Source organism: Mustelus asterias, chromosome 8 (genome assembly GCF_964213995.1).
Source record: "Mustelus asterias chromosome 8, sMusAst1.hap1.1, whole genome shotgun sequence".
NCBI lineage: Eukaryota > Metazoa > Chordata > Chondrichthyes > Carcharhiniformes > Triakidae > Mustelus > Mustelus asterias.
In genome coordinates this window covers 102,360,986-102,381,544 of record NC_135808.1, presented here as the reverse complement: position 1 = coordinate 102,381,544, position 20,559 = coordinate 102,360,986, and the positions used below count along the sequence as shown (strand labels likewise).

At 39.8% G+C, this 20,559-nt stretch overlaps 1 protein-coding gene across 1 annotated transcript in view; it reads left to right on the top strand.

Annotated features, from left to right (window-relative positions):
* mast2 (microtubule associated serine/threonine kinase 2) overlaps window positions 1–19,412 on the top strand; it is a 409,139-nt gene extending 389,727 nt beyond the window's left edge. Inside the window, 7 exon segments of the mRNA XM_078218609.1 lie at window positions 1,494–1,709; window positions 4,741–4,967; window positions 5,102–5,224; window positions 8,904–9,040; window positions 10,023–10,210; window positions 15,707–17,767; window positions 17,770–19,412. Of these exon segments, the coding sequence (XP_078074735.1) occupies window positions 1,494–1,709; window positions 4,741–4,967; window positions 5,102–5,224; window positions 8,904–9,040; window positions 10,023–10,210; window positions 15,707–17,767; window positions 17,770–17,804 (2,987 nt within the window). The 3' untranslated portion in view covers window positions 17,805–19,412.
* Window positions 19,413–20,559: the final 1,147 nt, after the last annotated feature.

Here is a 20,559-nt window from a genome sequence, read left to right as displayed (position 1 = left end):
ATGTTACTGGTCCAGTGATTCAGAGGCCTGACCTAATGATCTGGAGACAGAAGTTCAAATCCTAGTACAGCTGATTGGGAATTTCAATTCGTTTAAGCAAAAGTTTGTAATAAAAGGTCAGCATCAGTAATAGTGAAACTACCAGATTAGTGTAAAAACCCATCTAGTTTCCTAATGTAGTTTAGAAGTCGGTCTGGCCTGTATGTGACACCAGTCCCACAGCAATGTGGTTGACTCTATATTGCTCTCTGAAATGGCCGAGCAAAACACTCAGTTACATTCAAGAAAGTGGGTCACCACCACCTTCTCAAGGGGATGGGCGATAGATATTGGCTTCACCAGCAAAGCCCACATCCGGTAACTGAATTTCAACAACTGCTTAGTTCTGTTCAAGGACAATGACACATAATATGAATATAAGTCTTTCTCATATTAAAGCGGTAATCCTAATTAGGAATTTCTAATGTGCTCTTACCTCTATCAGTGTTCTATACGAAGACCAGCTGACTATTGTAGAGATAATGGGGATGTAACAAAGACTTGTTCATCTATCTCCATTCTGTCTCATTAAACCAAAAAAGTTGCAACTTGCTAGTAATTGAACGTAGCTGTGTCTATTCGTGAGAGTCCCACCACTTTGAAATGCTCATACCTGCAGCCCAGTTGAGAACCAGTGCAAGGACAAGGCTGGAATTAGAATGTTTCTTGAATGGGAATTGCAATAATTCTGGAATTATTGCAGGAATGCTATGCTTTTTTTAAGTATTGTCAAGCCACCTAGAACTTGCACTTTCTGGAACTGAAATGGAAAATTAAGACATGAACTATAAAATATTGCCAATACTTTAAAGGTATTTTAACAGTATTTTTATCCTAAGTATATGAATTAAATTGACCCAGTCTAATTGTTGTTTGGTCAGAAATTTTGCAAATTGATCTTCCCTCCATCGTAAAGTCAGAAGTGAAAATGTTCGCTGATGTCCTCAGTTCCAGTCTTAATTTCTCAATAATGAAACAGTCCATGACAGCATGCAGCAAGACTTAGGCTGATAAGTGGCAAGTAACTATCACGCCACCACTCGATAATGAACATCTCTACCTCCCTTTTATATTCAACAGTATTACCATTGTTCGTCAATTACTGTTATCTGGCACTACCTAAACCAAGTCGCATGCTAGAAATCAGCCAATTGACAATCAGGAATTGACATTTTTGGTCAGACAGTTTGGTGAAATTGAATTGGGTGTGACAATGACATGAAGCAGTTGTTAAACCTGGAGGAAGTTACACAGGTGTTACATTGATACCTCCTGGCTCACACAGGTCCCAGATTCGCTGTACCAAAATGGCTTTCCAAATACAGGTTCCACTGCAAAATCCCATAGAAATTTTGCAGGGGCCAGTGCAAGCGTAATGAATAGCTGACTCCCATCTGTTCATTGCTGACCACAAAATACAGGCCATTATTAAAATGTTTTAACTTGTATTCTAGCTGGCAGTACTGCTGACCTATCTGATCCAAGATCTCGCAGCAATAGCACTGAAGGATCAGACTCTTCAACTCCAAAAGCAATCAGTGACCTAGCAGTTCGCAGAGCTCGACACAGGCTAATGTCTGGAGAATCAACAGAGAAGCGCACCTCCAGGCCGGTCAATAAAGTGATCAAATCAGCTTCTGCAACCGCCTTGTCCCTTATGATCCCTTCAGGTAAGGGTTAAAGCTGGTCTCTCTGAGTAAAACTTTGTAATGTGGAGATGCCGGCGTTGGACTGGGGTAAACACAGTAAGAAGTTTAACAACACCAGGTTAAAGTCCAACAGGTTTATTTGGTAGCAAAAGCCACTAGCTTTCGGAGCCTTAAGCTCCTTCTTCAGGTGAGTGGGAATTCTGTTCACAGGTGATCTCTTCATCAGGTGATGAAGGGGCAGCGCTCCGAAAGCTAGTGGCTTGTGCTACCAAATAAACCTGTTGGACTTTAACCTGGTGTTGTGAGACTTCTTACTGCAACTTTGTAGACAGTTTATTGACTCTGGGAGCTGCATTTTGGAACCTAATCTAACGTAATGCATTCGCAATGTAGCTTTTTGGAAATCTACTTAAGCAACCATTAGGCGTTGACGTCTTATTATAGCATTTATAACTGCTCAGATTTTTAAATTGCTTTTTCTTACAAACAAAAGAAATTATCATGGGAATGAGGAAATGGCAGCGATTTTGAACAAGTATTTCGTGTCTGTCTGAAGGCACAAATTACATACCATTTTTGGAGGTAAATGGAGGGATTAATAGGAGTAAGGAATTCAAAGTAATTACTTTCAGCAGAGGAAAGAGTATTAGAGAAATTTAAGGGATTATGAGGGAACAGATCCCTAGGTTCTGATCTACATCCCCGGGTGCTGAAAGAGGTAGCTGAAGAAATAGTAGATGCACCCGCTTATGATTTTCCAAAATGCTCTATATTCTTAAAAAAGTCCTATCAGTTTGGCAGATAGCAAATGTAATACCGCTGTTCAAGAGAGCAGGTGGAGAGGAAACAGGGAACGACAGGCCTTTATCCTGATATCTGTCCTCAGAAAAATGCTGGAATCTGTTACGAAGGAGTTATCTGTTAACAAAGCGCTTGGTAACTCGCAGCTTGGCAACTCAGCTAAAGTCAACATGGTTTCAGAAAGAGAAATTGTGTTTGAAAATTTCATTTTTTGAGAATGTAACTATTAGGGTAGACAAAGGGAAGCCAGTAGGATTTCCAAAAGGCATTTGAAAAGGTACTGCACAAAAGGTTAATATGCAAGATAAGGGCTTGTGGAGTAGGAATGTAGTATGTTAAGCTAATGGACAGAAAGCAGAGAGTAGGTATAAATGGGACATTTTCAAGTTGGCAGGCTGTAACGATTAGAGTACCACAAGGGTCAGTGCCAGGGCAGACTTTTACAACCTACATTAATGACTTAGACAAAAAGACCCAGCGTAATGTATCTTGCTTGCTGGCGACACAAAGCTGGTTTGGAAATGTAAGCTGGGGAGAGGACATAGAGGCTGCAAAGAGATAGAGACATTTTGGGGGGAATTCTTCCATCTTGCCTGCCACAGGAATCGTAGCAGGCAGGGGGCGGATCATGCAAAGGTCTGTTGACCTTGGGCCGGATTTTCCAGTTGTGGGGCGAGCACGGCCAGAAAATCCCGCCCATTGAGTAGGCAGATGGAGTATAATGTGGGCACATGAGATTCTTCACATTGGTAGTAAGAATAGAAAAGCAGAATGTGCTTTTTAAAAGACATGAAACTTTTAAATATTTATGTTCGAGCAGACGAATGTATACTTGTACCAGGAACACACACAATTAGCACAATAGTACAGGGTGCAATTAAGAAGGGAGTTGGCACGTTGACCTTTATTGCTAAGGGATTGGAGGGCAAAACAAGGAAGTCTTGCTACAATTGTATGCGACTTTTGTGAGACTACATCTGGAGTACATTACACAGTTTTGATCTCCATATTTAAGGAAGGATTACTTGCCTAGGAGGCGGTACAGTGAAGCTTCATTAGATTGGTTCCGAGGAAGTAGACTTTTTTAGAAGTTTGCCCTCTGATGCGAGGCGAAGTAGACTGTGCCCAAACTCTCTATAACTTAGTAGAATGAGAAGTGATCTTCCTGAAATGCATAAGATTTTGAAGGGCCTCGAGATGGTGGACTTTGAGAGATTGTTTCTCTCAGCTAGAACATGGGGAAAGAATCTCAGGATAAGGGGTTAATTATTTAGCACTGACATGAAGACAAATTTCTTCACACAGATGGTTCTGAATCTTTAGAATTATTTTCCCCAGAGGGTTGCGGCTAGTCCCCCATTGAGCATGTTCAAGATCGATCTCTTAGAATCAGGGTCTAAATGGAGCGGATAGAAAATGGAGTAAGGCCAAAGGTTAGCCGTGATCATATTGAATGGCAGAGGAGACTCAAGGAACCATACGGTCTACTCCTGTTTCTAATTCTTATGTTCTTATTGTGGTTTAGATAATAACTTTGGATATATGGGGTAATGAAATTTCATTCATATTTCACTGTTGTGAGTCATTAACAAGTACAACAGACTCAGAAGCTCTGTGCACATCCACAACAACCCCTCCCCCCACCAGAAAAAGCACAGTCTACCTCAGGATCCTTGTAAATTTGTAGCACAGATTTAGGTTTCCATTCTTTTCAGTGAAACATTTAAATATTTTGGTCTTGTTTTAACAAGCAGTAACAAAAATTGATAGTATGGATTGTTACAGGTAGGTTTGAATGTTAAGCTCAAAGATCTCAAAACCAAAAGTTATATTTGAAAGTAACAGTAACATTTAAGATGTTCTGCTGTTGGAATATTACTTGGTCAACACAATGTGTTCATCTGTGCGATGCATATTATTTTACTAAAAGTAGGTTGAGACAAAGTCAACTATTGACCTTTACTCCAGTGCAAAGCATTAGTTCCAGATCCTATTTGTATTAAATAGATCACTTTAATCCTATTTCAGAGCAATTTTTGAACATTTTGAGAACAGTTCATTGATTTACTCAAGGAACTCAACTATAAGTATGGATTAACAGAAAATCTCTACACTGGCATGTATGAAGTACATGGATGAAGTAGTTAGTTAAAGACTATATTGTTGCCCGTAAAGGAAGATGATTTGGGTATTTAAACTATTAGAAAAAAAACAAATGAAGTAACTGCTTTTTCATACTTTGTTTACTTAGACCACCACACTGGTTCTCCCCTAGCCAGCCCTATGTCACCACGTTCCTTGTCATCCAACCCATCCTCACGGGATTCCTCACCAAGCCGAGATTTTTCTCCTGCAGTAAACAATCTGAAGCCTCCAATCATTATACACAGAGCTGGAAAAAAATATGGCTTCACCCTTCGAGCTATTCGAGTGTACATGGGAGAGAGTGATGTCTTTACAGTTCACCATATGGTCTGGGTAAGGAGACTCACCTTGTTTCTCGGGAACCGTGACATTTTGTTATAAATCAGAATGGGTTAGATTATATTCTAACCGCTATTGGCTGGTACATAATATCCCATCCTGGACTTTGGACTTTCTTTGTATTGCAGCATGTTGAAGGAGATGGACCTGCTCATGATGCTGGCCTTCGAGCAGGGGACCTGATAACTCATGTAAATGGGGAACCTGTCCATGGCCTGGTTCACACTGAAGTGGTGGAACTCATATTAAAGGTAGTGATCTTTTTGTCATCAAAAATGTCTAATGTACAGTCAGAAGAGCTTGTTTAGGTTATAACTCCAGTCAGTGTGAGCAGCATGTCCATGCTAATATCCTTTATTATTAAAATCTGGCTAGCTAAACTGATCTAAAATATTCAGAATTTCTTCTTTTACAACTTGAAATTACCAAAGTCGAAGTGTATATAAAATATTTATAAATGCAAGAATATAATTATGCAGTGCTGCCACAGCAAGTTGTGAATGCTGGTGGACTCCATCGAACAGCCCTATCCTCTATGGTGGCAGAATCCAGTACATGAATGCAAAAGACAATGCTGAAGCATTCACAAACATTTTCAGTCTCCTCCTGAAGTCTCCAACATCAGAGATGTTAATTAGATTATCTTCTCAATATCAAGAAACAACTGAGCGCACTGAATATAGTGAAGGCTAGGGGCCTTGAGAACATTGTGGACATATCGCTAAAGACTTGTGCTACAGAATCATTAAATCCCTAGCCAAGCTGTTCCAGTACAGTGACAACACTGCCATCTACCTGACACTTGCCCACATATGTCCTCTCCACAAAAAGCAGGCCAGATTCAGTCTGGCCAATTGCTGTCTCGTCAGTCTGCTCTTAATCACCAGCAAAGAGATGGAAGGCGATGTTGACAGTCCTATCAAGCAGCACTGGCGTAGCAATAACCTGATCACCAATGCTCACTTTGGGTTCTGCCACTCAGCTCCAGACCTCATTACAGCCTTGGTCCAAAATGAACAAAATAGCTGGATTCCAAAGTGCGATGAGAGTGACCGCCTTTGACACCAAGGCAACATTTGACCAAGCATGGCATCAAGGAGCACTAGTAAAATTGATATCAGTGGGAATTGGGTAAAACCCCTCCACTGACTGGAGTCATACCTAGCAAAAAAGATGACTGTGGTTGTTGAAGGCCAATCATTTTATCCCTAGGATACCACCGCTGTGGTTCCTCATGGCACTATCCTTAGCCCAACCATCTTCAGCTGCTTCATCAATGACCTACCCCCCCCCGCCCCCCAATTGTAAGGTTAGTAAAGGGAATGTTTTCTGATAATTTCAGTATTTAGTCCCATTCACAACTCTTCAGATAATGAAGCAGTCTGTTCCGCACGCAACAAGACTTGAACAACATTCTGACTTGTGCTGATGAGTGGCACTCGAGTGCCAGGTGATGACCATCTCCAACAAGAGAGAATCTAACTACCTTCCCTTAACATTCACTGGGATTAGCATCACTGAATCCCCCATCATCAACATCCAGGAGGTTCCTAAAACCTGTCCACCATCTAAGAGGCACAAGTCAGGGTGTAATGGAAAACTTTCCACTTGCATGGATAAGTGCACCTCCAACACTCAAGAAGCCTGACACCATCCAGGATGAAGTAGCCTACAAGGTCAGTACCCCAATCAGCACCTTAAATAGTCACTCCTGTTACCATCAGTGGCAGCAGTGTATAATTTTTAAAATGCACTGTAGCAACCTGCCAAACACCCTTTCTTTGCACCTTCCAAATCCTGACCTCCCAAGGGCAGCAGACACATGGAACACCACAATCTGCAAATTTCCTTCCAAGCGTCACTTTTCCTGACTTGGAGCTATATAACTATTCACTCACTGTCGCCAGGCTGGGTCAAAGACAACAATGCCAGCACATCTACACCATGAACAAATGAGACAAAAATGTATGAATGTGGATAAGAAATGTAGATGCTATGACATAGCAGAAGTTGTAAAATACTATGACAAGAAAGTATGTTGCAAAATTACTTTTCTTTGATGATTTTGTTTTTGGGATGGCAAAACTAGTATTTATTGCCTTCGAGAAGATCATAACCTTCTGCAGTTGGTCTGGTACAGGGAAGCCTATTCCATCATTAATTAGGGTGTTAGAGTCATAGAGGTTTACAGCATGGAAACAGGCCCTTCGGCCCAACTTACCCATACCGCCCTTTTTTAATGACTAAGCTAGTTCCAATTGCCTGTGTTTGGCCCATATCCTTTGACAGTTACCTATGTAACTGTCTAAATGCTTTTTAAAAGACAAAATTGTACCCGCCTCTACTACTACCTCTGGCAGCTTGTTCCAGAGACTCATTGCCCTCTGTGTGAAAAGATTGCCCCTCTGGACCTTTTGTATCTCTCCCCTCTCACCTTAAACCTATGTCCTCTAGTTTTAGACTCCCTTACCTTTGGGAAAAAATATTCACTATCCAGCTGATTTATGCCCCTCATTATTTTATAGACCTCCATAAGATCCCTAAGCCTCCTACACTCCAGAGGAAAATGTCCCAGTCTATCCAGGCTCTCCTTATAACTTAAATTGTCAAGTGCCGGTAGCATCCTAGTAAATCTTTTCTGCATTCTTTCTGGTTTAATAATATCCTTTCTATAATGGGGTGACCAGAACTGTACACAGTATTCCAAGTGTGGCCTTACCAATGTCTTGTACAACTTCAACAAAATGTTCCTGTATTCAATGTTCAGACCAATGAAACCAAGCACGCCTTCTTCACCACTCTGCCCACCTTCAAGGAGCTATGAACATGTACCCCCAGATCTCTTTGTTCTATAACTCTCCCCAACGCCCTATCATTAACTGAGTAAGTCCTGCCCTGGTTCAACCTACCAAAATGCATCACCTCGCATTTATCTAAATTAAACTCCATTTGCCATTCGTCAGCCCACTGGCCCAATTGATCAAGATCCCATTGCAATCCTAGATAACCTTCTTCACTGTCCACTATGTCACCAATCTTGGTGTCATCTGCAAACTTACCATGCCTCCTAAATTCTCATCCAAATCATTAATATAAATGACAAATATTCCAGTATTTTGATCCAATAATGATTAAGAACAGCCATACATTTGCAAGTTAGGATGGTATATGACTTGGAGATAAACTTGGAGGTATTTCCATGCACCTGCTACCCTTGTTCTATTCGGTAAAGGTTGTGGGTTTGGAAGGTGCTGTTGAAGAAGCCTTGGTGAGTTGCCACAGTGCTGGAAGAAGTGAATGCTTAAATGGATGAGGTGTCATTAAAACGGGCTGCTTTATCCAGGGTGGCATCAGGCTTCTTGAGCATTGCTAAAGTTGTACTCATTTGGGCAAATGGAGTGTGTTGTTCATTCTCTGACTTGCGCCTTGTAGATGATGGAAAGTCAGGAGGTGAGTTACATGTTGCAGAATATACACTCTTTGGCCTGCTCTTGTCGTCACTGTTGGTTGTGCCTGGTCCAGTTAAGCTTCTGGCCAGTGGTGATCTGCAAATGTTGGTGGTGGGGGATTTAGCAATGGTAATACCGTCCCCTCAACTGTGCCTTAATGTTGTCTGAATATTCACCGAATGTATTTCACACCGTAGTTGAAATGAATTTTTTTTTCTACAATTGCAAGTTTTTTTACACAGAAGGTGGTGGGTGCCTGGAACTCGCTGCCAGGGGAGGTAATGGAAGCAATACAATAGTGACTTTTAAGGGGCATCTTGACAAATAAATGAATAGGATGGGAATGGAGGGATTCCCATCCCCCGGAAGGATAGGGGGTTTTACTTCAGTCGGGCAGTATGTTCGGTGCAGGCTTGAAGTGTCGAAGGGCCTGTTCCTGTGCTGTAATATTCTTTGTTCTTTAATTAACATGCATTCATAGAGTGGAAACAAGGTTTCAATTTCGACAACTCCTTTTGAGAATACTTCAATCAAAATTGGGCCAGCTCGGAGATCTACCCACAAGTCAAAGATGGCAAGGAGGAATAAGAAGGGTAAAACAAAAGATGGCCAAGAAAGGTACTTTGCAGCAGAGAATACTGAATAACAGCACCAGCAGTTTTGCCAATTTAATTCTGCATTTTAAGGACTCTTGCTGTTGAAATGAGCCTTAGGGGCTTTAAAATTTTGCAGTAATGAGTCACTTCAGAATTATGGATGAGTTCTTAGTGCTTTTTTTATGTTGAACAGGCACTTTCCTTTTTATTAAGATGTGGCTCATACATAATTATTGAATTTTGAAAGAAAATAGTAATTGTCCATTTGCTTTGCATTTTGCTGCTATTGAGGGTCGGTAAGCAATTGAGCAGAAAACCCCTCTGGTGAGCACACAGCTCCTGCCTTTGCTGTGATCATTCCTGTGTGATGGTTTAGCAATACCAAGTAGAAGTAAGATTGCACTGACTTACACTTACTAAAAATAACACAAATTAAAACATAGCTGTGCATTTTGTTTTCCTTTCCTAAATTTGGCAGCAAAAAAAATATCTGCTATTATTACGATGGATAAAAACTGGGAAGAAAAAACTAATTTTTGCAATGCTTTCATAACAGCAAATCTTATCTCTACACCTGCTCCTAAATTTTCTAGTTTCTGATGTCACTGTGCCTGGTCCAGTTAAGTTTCTGATCAGTGGTGACCCACAAATGTAGATGGGGGGGGCCTTCGTAACACTAATATTGCCCCTTAATTGCAATTACTGAAATTGACGCAAGGTATCAATTGCTTTGTAATGTATGACTGAGCCTCCCTGACCAGCTCTTGTCATTCTTTTCATGGGCAGTTCAGAGTATCATGTTCAGAAAGCTTAAGGGCAGATTTTCCAATTGAATGGTCTCTGACATTGCCCAGTACCGAGAGGATAGGGGATATAAATTTCTTTCAACCCATTCTTTTCATTTTATTTTGTTAAACATCCATTTGCACTTAACTTTTCTAAGCACAAGTTAGACTTTCAATTCTATTGTGCCCAATTTGTTAACTCTACTTTGTAATTTGCAGTAAGAAGAGAAGCTCACTCTTCCGAAAGGTTACGAAGCAGGCGACGTTGCTGCATACGAGTCGGAGTTTGTCCTCCCTGAATCGATCGCTTTCCTCTGGAGAAAGTGTGCCAGGTTCGCCAACACATAACCTTTCACCTCGTTCACCAACCCAGAGCTATCGATCCACGCCAGATTCTGTACACTCAGGTAGGCATCATCTATCTCTACATTGAAGTGATAGTTTTAGTCATTATTGTGAAAATGCTAAACTCTTAACGTAAACCCTTTCTATAGAAAATTCCACAGCTTGACCTGGATTGTGTCAGCACAGAATTTATGCTAATCCTGCGATGATAAACTGTGTCAACATTTCTTCTAAAGCTCATTTGATCTGCTGAATGCAAGAACTGGCATAAAATAAACACCATGTATTGCCTACTTGTGTTACCACTGTAAATAGGAAGTAAGCTATTTTTAAAATGGTGTATTTCCCCTCTGAGAACAAGGTTACACTGCGTCTCCTTGGAAAAATCAGTACACCGTTCCTCTCCCATCATAATTACATGGCAATTTTCTCGGAAGCTTCAGAACAAATTGTTTTTCAAGCTCACATATTGTTGTCAATGCTATATTTAAAATTCTAGTATTCAACAGTTAACCTACAGGAAAAAAAATACTGCAAATTATATTTTAAAATGGTTTCAGGACACAGAATAATGGTGCTGCACACTATTGTACCGTGATGTATGTTACTGGCTTGTTAAACCTTTCCTTCAGTGTTTCTGAATTACCTTTTAAATAAGCTATTCTCATTAGGACTTTGTCTCTTGATTTTAAGTCATATAATCTACAACAACAGAATACCTTATATGAAAATAAATGGCAATATAAACAGCTTACAATATTAAGACAACGTGCAAACTAAATAATCAGCCAAAGCTCTTATTTGTAAACCGTCTGCGAGCATAAGTAAAATATTGGCCCAAGTTGTACGATAAAAGTAATGGGGAGATTACTAGCATTTAAATTACAATAGTTATTAGTGGATACCCTCAAACTTGCCAGAAAAGGTTAGTTTTTCTCCATTCCAGCGTAAATGTATTTTTAGCGGAGTGGTAAAACTTAATTACTGCCGAATAACCCCTCTCTCACTGAAAATTTGTGCTTAAAAATACAAAGTCTCATTCTTTCAGATCTTGATCATTGTTTGAGATTTTTATTTTTTTTACTTTTTATTTCCATCTTTTTGAACTCTCCATCTAAATCCCATCTTTATTTCCCTCTATTTCACTTTCTGTATATAATCTGTTGTTGAATTAAATATTCTTGATTTACATTTCAGAAGGTTGGATTCTGTGGACTGGATATTGCCACAGATTTTGCAGCTGTAATGAGGGCAAAATTGTCAGCCTTTACTATCATTAGTCTGTGAAATTAGCAGTAATTCTGGTGTCTGCACACGCATATTTAAATGCAGAATTTGCTGTCAGTGATTCTTCAGTCCTCCGCAGAGTGCACTGTTGAAGTCTCCAACAATGAAGTTAAAAGGGAGATTAATATAGTGGCGTGAACTTGCGATAATTGTCCACTTGTTATGGGTTTAAATTGTCAGTAAACTTTACAGCTTGTGTGATGAAGCTGAAGGAACCTGTGTGCCATTCATGCATATTTACTGAAATTAGATTTTTGTATGAAGAAGCTTGCCCAAAATGGCCGTGCGACCCAGATATCGGATTTTTGCAATTTTTATTTCATATTTATATGACATTTTAAAATTTTGTTCACATGTTTATGATGCTTTCAGATTTTTTTCAAATGTATTGTAAGTACTTAAAGGAAAAGCCTATGAAGAAGAAAAATGCCTTTTTCACTCACTGCCCCACTATCAGACACTGGGTACGTGATGGAAATCTGATGCAGGGATCCACAAAGTGGAGTTAGACACTATGCCTGTTGGCTGCTCAGGAAGAATCCCAGAGAGTGTATAGAGAAAAGCTGTCTTTCAAGATGATGTTGGAGAATTTATATGTGATGAGACTAGCTTCAGTAAAAGGTTAAGTGACTGCCTCTAAAATGGTAAAGAAGGACCTTCAGGCACACTTGAGTCCTGGATTGCCTTTTCAGAGGCTATGAACGTAACCACAGCATTCAAATTTTATGTATGCAATCACTTCAGTCAGAGACCAGACAAATGCAGCACCACTCAGAGCGCTGCAAAGGCCTGCATTCATCACCATGTTACAGATGTCAAACTCCATATGGCTTCTGAGTTCATCAACTTAGTCTTGTCTTCAGTGCAGAAAAAGGGAAGGTCAGTTACATTCCATAGGATCACTAGCTTCCTCAAGGTGCTGGAGTCCCTGATGGAGCTCATATCCCATTGACGAATGATGCATCTGTTGAGTGTACAAACAGGAAAGTGTTTAATTCATTAAATGTGATGATCCATGTGATCCAGCCCAGCTGGATCCTAAATATCACTGCAAATTACAGGGGAAGATATTGTTTTTAATGTCATGCACTTGGAATTACAAGTGAATTGTGAATTGCACCAAGGATCCAGAAAGCTATTAAACAATGAGGGCTAAAGCCCTGATGACCACCTACCACAGAACCAACAGTAAAATCCTGGGAAGGCACATCCATGCACATGTAAGCACAAACCAAGTGGTTGGGGGTGGGGGAGAGACAATCGGGGTGCTGAAATCATGCTTTCAGTCAATAGGATGAACTGCAGGAAGACACCAACATTGATAGCATCTCTTATTCCCCTATAACATTTGCCAGCAAGAAGAACAATATCAACAATGTTATAGGAACACCATCACTTCCAAGTTTCCATCTAGTCGTGCACCTTCCTGACATGAACATGTATCTCAGTTCTTTCATTATTGTCATGTAAGTATCATGGACGTGCTTACCTAACACCATCGTCGGAGTATCAACAATTACAATAGCAGGAAGACATGGCCCGTCCCATATTTTCAGGGTAACTAATAATAGGCAATAAATTCAGCCTTACTAGCATTGCTCACACCCAGAGAGCAAATCATAGAAAGGATAAGCTAGAAGCACTGAAGGAATGGCATCTCTTAGCTGCACTGAACAGGTCAGGCTCTGTCAATATTTATGGGGGGTAGCCAGGCTACAGTGGCATTTACTTTGAGGAAGCGATTACCCTTATGCTTTTAGTTTTTCAACTGTCCTCCCACTCTCAATGTTTGGAGTACTGACCCTCTTCTCCCAGACCAGCTTATTGCCTGTCAGTGAACCTAGAGCCTGAGAAGCATCATTTGTAAACTCCCAGTTGTCAACTAGCAGTTGTCTTTAATTGTCTGTCAGTACATCTTGGTTGGTACTACCCTGAGACAGAATATTGTATGTTCAAATCCCACTGCAGAATTGAGCACAATCTAGCCTGACATGCCTTTGCAGTTGTGATGGACTTACTATAATTTTGGAGATGCCATCTTTCTGATGAGATGTTAAATTTTGGCCCCACCTGCCTCCTCACATGGACATAAAAGTCCAAATGGCTAAATTTGAAAAAATGTGGAGAATACTTACCAGTATTGTCACTATTTCTCCATCAAACAATAATGCCAAGGACACAATATCTAGTTACTCATTTAGCATTTGTTTTGTGCAAATTGTCTGCCACATATGCATGCTTATCAATGGCGGTATTTGAAAATTTGTTAGATATAGAGCACTATGAGCCATGCTGAGGAAATGTGAGGAAATGCAAGCTCTTTAATGACATCATGTGTGGATTATCATTCTAAGCACCCAAAGCTTTATTAAGTACAAGGTCAATGGAAATGGTGATCAGGCTGGTTTGTGGGGGAGATTATTGTGCAGTGAAGACCTGAGAAAGAGGTCATTGAGTTCTGTTATTAAGAAGTTGATGACTGATGGTGTAAGATTTTTAAATAACAAGAGAGAATCTGCAAAGCGGGACAGAAAGGGCATGCAATAGAGGCTAAAGAAGGCACTAGCTAAACATAATTAAAATTCTTTATGCTATTAGTCATCCACGTGTGTAATTGATGACTGATTAACTCTTTGAAAGGTAATTTGACAATTGTCTGACTCAACTGAAAGAGCAATATCAAACAATTTGTTAAAAACTGCTCAGATCAGATCTTTAATTAAATTATATCAGGTGGATAAGATAGATGCTTTCCTCGCTCACATTTTCACGTTCTTGTGCTGGAATCAGTAGCTGCTAATGCTAAGCTGAAATTAGCATGCAGTTAGGACAGACAGACTCAATTAAACAGTACATTAAATGTCGTCATGTTTTGCTGGTGGTAAATTTTGAAATGAGCTCAATTGGTTTGCATGTGTGTATTTTTAAGGAAGTCATTAGGGTCCTAAAACCTGAAGTAATTTTCAGACTCCTGTTAAGACACTGTTAGACAATTGACAAATCATGCTATAGGACAAAAGAGCCCCAAGGTCACCTCACTGAAACTGGAGAAGTCTGCAGTTTGCTGAGGGGAAAGAATCTGTACTAAAATCAAACTGGCTCATTTTTCTTTTCACCTGACTTGAACCGAAATAAAGCCTCGAGCTCTGACTGTGACGATGTTCATTGAAAACAATTACATTTTCTTTATAGCACTGTATTTGCTTTCTTTAAGCCAATTTTTTGCTAGTGCCTTGTTTGATGTTGCATTATCCAAATGAAAACTGTTAAAATAAAATAAAACAGAAAATGTATTGGTGGAGAGAGAAACTAAGTGAATGTTTCAGGTCATTGGCCTTTCATCAAAACTAGGAAAAAAATTAGAGATGTAACCAGTATTAAGCCGGTATAAAGGCAGGGAAAGTAGACTGGGTGTGTTAAAACCCCAGCAGTCCAAGCCCACCTACATTTGCTTTTCAGCTCTGAGTTTGAAATCATTGTTGGACAAAGTGAAAAAAATGTGTGAAATGTTTAAAGAAGAACTTCCTAATTCTAAAGTATTATCCTTTGCGCAATTATTTATTGTCAAATAAAGTTTGGCAAGGTAGTTGCAAATGTGTTACTGACAATGACATGAATAACACATTTACCTGGGTCTCTTCACTTGTTCTTCTCTACCCCCACCCCCCTCGCCCCCCTACCCCATATTATGTATTGAGGAAAATAGTAAGATATGAATAACAATGAGAATAGGTGGGATTTTCTGAGCAACCCACCATGTGTTTGGCGGAACTGGCCCAGCACTGGCCTGCGGCAGGATCTTCTGGTTCTGCCATTGTCAATGGGGTTTCCCATTGAATGCACACCTCACTGCTGGGAAACCCGCGGTGGGCATGCGCCATCGGTGGGACCAGAAGATCCTACTGACGTGAATGGCCGGAAAGTTCCGGCCAACGTTCTTCAAACAGCTTTTTTAAAATCCTCCTATACCTGCAAGTTGAAGTGGAAAAAAAAATTAACAGTATTTTTAATCTGTGTTTGTAATAGAGAAAAACATGTGATTACTAGATGTATATGAAATTATATAACATTCCTACTGGTATTTTCTGTGCATTATTATTTTAGTTAACATTGTCTTGAAGATAAGTAACTAGCTTTGAAATTGTATTTTGTTACTATACGTTCTACTAAAGTTGTTTTTAGCAGTTTTCATCTCAAATATCAGTTGTATATAATTTAAAGTTTTTCTTGTTTATTCATTATCCTATATTTTGATCTCTCTTTCCTTCTAGTTGGTGGTAATTCTTCACAGAGCAGTTCTCCCAGTTCCAGCGTGCCCAATTCTCCAGCCAGTTCTGGTCACATCCGTCCAAGTTCTCTCCAAGGATTGGCTCCCAAGCTTCAACGCCAGTATAGGTCACCCAGACGCAAGTCTGCAGGGAACATCCCCCTCTCTCCTCTTGCTCGCACTCCGTCACCCACTCCACAGCCAACGTCCCCTCAGCGCTCCCCATCTCCTCTGTCTTCACATTCTCTGGCTAGTTCCAATGCAGCGCAATCATTTCCGGCTAAATTACACTCTTCGCCACCATTGGTCAGGCAGATTTCCAGGCCCAAAAGTGCAGAACCTCCAAGATCGCCGTTGCTAAAGAGGGTTCAGTCTGCTGAAAAACTAGCTGCCACTCTTTCATCTGAAAAGAAGTTATCATCTTCCCGAAAGCACAGCCTGGATATATCTCATTCCGAATTTAAGAAAGAGATGCTGCAGAGAGATCCCAGTCTACAGAGTTTACAGGAATCTGCTAATGAGTCACAAGGCAGCAAACGTGGACCTGCAGAAAAGGGAACACTCAAGCAACCTGCTGCCAGAAAAATTGGTCGGCAAGAATCATCAGAAGGAATGAATCGGGGAAAGCTGAATGACAAACTAGTAGCAATTAGGCATGATCGAGCAGAAAGGAGAGAAGCTCTACAAAAACAAGATGCCATTCATGAGGTGGAGATCTCTGAAGATGAAAGTGATGAAGGCTCAGAAGATAGCCAGGAAGGAAGGAAGTTGCATCGGGCTTATGCCCAAACTGATGTTTCCAATTTACTTGAAACTGGTTATGATTCACGTAAACCTGAAAGTAGGGATTCCTCAGAAGATGACCTCAGCTCTGTGTTCTTAACTGAGTGCAAAGAAATCAAGTCTTCAGAAAGAAACTTAACTCCACTCTCAGAGCACGACATTCGGAGGTCGATATTGGGGAGCACAGTACCACATAAAATAATAGAACATTATCAAGCAGAAGATTGTTCAAACACAGCACCTGGGGATAAGGCTGTATTAGAACATGCTGCCTCAGGCCAGAATAAAACAGATCCCAGAGACTTGAAAACTGTTGAAATAAAGCAACTCGTTTTCGATAATGATCCCCCCAAAACTCCCTCAGTGCAAAAAACTCCAGAGCAAACATCAAACCAAGAGCTGAAGAAGACAGCAGTGTTCAAAATACATCAAGACACTCAAACAGCGTTGTTGGAAACTGGTATCGATAACAGTAGCTCTCCCCTTAATCAGATGGTGCACAGAAAACCTACGGAGGAAGTACATCAGAAACTACCAGAAGCAGCCTATCAAGTTACTGCCTGTTCTTCCATTATTTTGGAGCATTCACTCTTCAAATCAGCACCTCCTCAACCCTCAGAACAGTCCCGAAGAATTGATGACCCTAAGAAGGAGACCATTAGAACTGAATCCAAACCAAATGATGAGGTTAAAGGGCAAGTTGTGAGCAAGCAAAAAGGTTCAGTTGGAGTTGATGCAAAACCTTTTCATTCAAATGTCAAGCATCTTAAACATTCCATTACAGAGGAAATGGGAGGAAGGTTAAGCCAAAGTGAGCGAATATTAAAGGAAAGTGAGAAGCTAGAATCTAAAAGTCAACCTGCACTAAATATGGAAGGTGAGGTTGGCTCGAAATGCTCTCCAGCTATCTTTGCTAAAACACCTTTTGTTTCTCATTTAGCTACTGTTGCCAAAAATGTATTGGGTCCAGTGAAGTTGGCTATCCCTGGGATAACGGAGACTGAGAAGAAGAAGGAATCAGGTTCACAGAATTTGCCAGCCAGGAATGATAAGGAAGGGCCATATTTCACCACATTAGGGCCTGCTACAGTGTCAAGTATCACAACATCCTCACCAGTGCCTGCAAGTGCAAAACTACAATCCGAAGATAAGGCCGTAGTTTGTGGATCGCTGGTAAAGCCTGAACCAGTCATGGGGGTTTTATCCGAGCAAAAAGCAATGCAAGATACTGCAAGAATTTCCTCCCCAAGAGAGCAACACCAACCTTGTGTGGAAAAGTGTGGGAAAGATCAATCAAGAAGCAGTCATGTGAAAAATAAAGAACCGGTAGACCATAAGAAAGGACAGAACTTGCAGCTATCACACAAATTTGCATGTGATAATTTCAAAAAAACATAGTTGATAATTCCCAATTGTAGGAAAATGGGTCATCAGCATCTAACTATAAAACCTTTTTTTGGAGGTTACTTAAAGCTGCATGTTTGACTTTGTATCCATACACTATTGCAAAAAAATACTCAATGAGATGTGTACGAATAGTTTAGCGTTTTAACACTATATTCAGTTTTGGGGACAAGTCCTGTGCTGCCGATATGCTACAGTTTTATTTTTGTTTTGGAAGTGAGCTGATATTTCAAACAGGGTAGCTGGCATTATTTTTCCACTCTACTGCTAACGCCAATTTTGATTTCAAGTTGGACCAATTATCTTTTTGGAGATAGCAAAGTGGATGATAATTTCCGTGTCCGCTGATTCAATCAGAAATGCCATAATACATGAGTGAGGACAAGACATTTAGCTTACATATCATCTCTGTGTTTTCTACATTTTCAAATTTACGTGACTCCCATTTTCAAAATGTCTGTAATGTGCATTGACATCTGTATACGTGCAACCCAAGTTTGCCAACAAATTATTTACTAGGTTCTTTGTTGTCATGGTGTTGCCTGAACCCTTAGCTCTGTAATGTAACTTGTCACTATGCAAAGTAATACATTCCTGCAGAGCATTTGACAGTGTACTGTAATTTTTCTTTTTTGTATTAATGTATCTGAGAAATGTATCTTATTTATTGTAAATATACATACGACAGTCTTGGATGTCTTTCTGGGTTTGTGCCACATAGATATTTTGTTGTCATGGAGAGATGTAGTGAATGTGTAATGGAAGTACTTTCTCAAAAAAGTGAGCATTTAAAAAAAAATACATTTTAGTACTTAATAAATCAATGCAGAATGTCACCACGAATTGTGGTGCAGTAGGGTTCTTTGTGTTGCATTATTACAGCATGTTGGCTTTAACCCCCATCCCTTCCAATGTACTGAACTTCTTACCACATTTCAAAATGTGTATGTTGAATGATATCGACCAGTTCCATAATTATTATGGCAAGTTTGCTTCACTTTTTTAAAAAAGCTCCCATTACAGCAATGTAACAACTTTTGTGTTAGTTTTCAGCTGATGTAAAAGTTTTAATTTGATGTCTCCCCCCCTCCCCCAACCCCTTGCTTTCCCCTGCTTCTCCATGACCCCTCTTCTCCCCCCCCTCCCCCCCGACTTGTCCCCCTTCACAACCCCCTACCCCAAATCATGTTATGTTAATGATGTATTGCACTAATAGAACATGGAGCTTCTGCTAGCTTAACAATCATAGATTGCCTTGTTTTATTAGTAGCTACATTTTGCTAAATGTGTCAGTTAGTTCGACTGAGTAAGTTTGTTATCGGTTAATACTGACTAATTTTAATTGCTGTGTTTAATCTTTTAAAATAAAAAGAAGAAAAGGAAAAAAAAAGGAAAAGGTTCTGCAGAGTACTGTGGAGCCTGTGCTTTTGCTCACAGTGTATCTGACTGATTTCTTTCTGCTATAATGTTTTCACTCAAAGTTAATGAGGAAAAATACTTGAAATAAAGGGGGTGTGTTTACTGCCGTGAAACAAAAGTACTGTTTTTTTTGTGTTTTTTTTTCATTAATTTGCTAATTTGGGGTGAGGAATGTGCTTGTTTTCTAAATGTTTCAATCCCTCATAGAAACTAGAAGCAGGAGTAGGCCATTTGGCCCTTCGAGCCTGCTCCGTCATTCATTTTGATCATGGCTGATCATCGAATTCAATATCCTGATCTCCCCTCCCCCCCTCCATACCCCTTGATCCCTTTAGTCCCAAAATCTATATCTAATTTCTTCTTGATTAAGAATGGAAAAATAGAGTATGAAAGTAAGCTAGCAGGGAACATAAAAACTAACTGTAAAAGTTCCTCTAGGTATGCAAAGAGAAAAAGATTGACAAAAACAAATGTAGGCCCCTTACAGTCAGAAACGGGAGAATTCATAATGGGGAATAAAGAAATGGCTGAGGAATTAAATTCGTATTTTGCTTTCACAAAGGAAGAAATGAACATGTTTTAGTGAGCAGCTGAAGGAAATCAGCATTACTATAGAAATGGTTTTGAGGAAATTGATGGGATTGAAGGTGGATAAATCTCCAAGTCCTGATAATCATCCTTGTGACCTGTGTTGGTACATTTGTTCGAATTCCAAAATGATAATGATCACCTGGTATGATGATTCTTGATCTCTTTACGCAATCTCACAAATCATGAACAGAGAGTTAGTAAACAATAAGTACGTTTGATTTATTTTAAAACTACAACTGTCTCAACAGGCGCATCTAGTCTGGAAATTCATCAACACATTACTTAAAGCTGCACTTGCTACTACGAATCAGTTACTGGTCACATGCTACTTTACATCCTTGTGCAATACACTACTGGCTTATTCTTTTAAATGATATCACAGCATTCCCTTTTTCACCCCCAAGATAACATTACATACATTAAGAGTAAAAATACATAGAATGATTGCAAAATCTTTTTCCATAAATAATAGATCACTGCTCATCAATTGGGAGTTTAAGAGTCTGTAGGTATCTTACTAATCTTCCCAAATCTCATGATGTATAACCTTCTGGAGATCTTGATTTATTGGTTTGGTGATCTTAACTTGTAGATACATTGGCCTCCTGCATATTGTCGAACTGATAATTATTTTCATAATGGTCTTCCACAATTTCACAT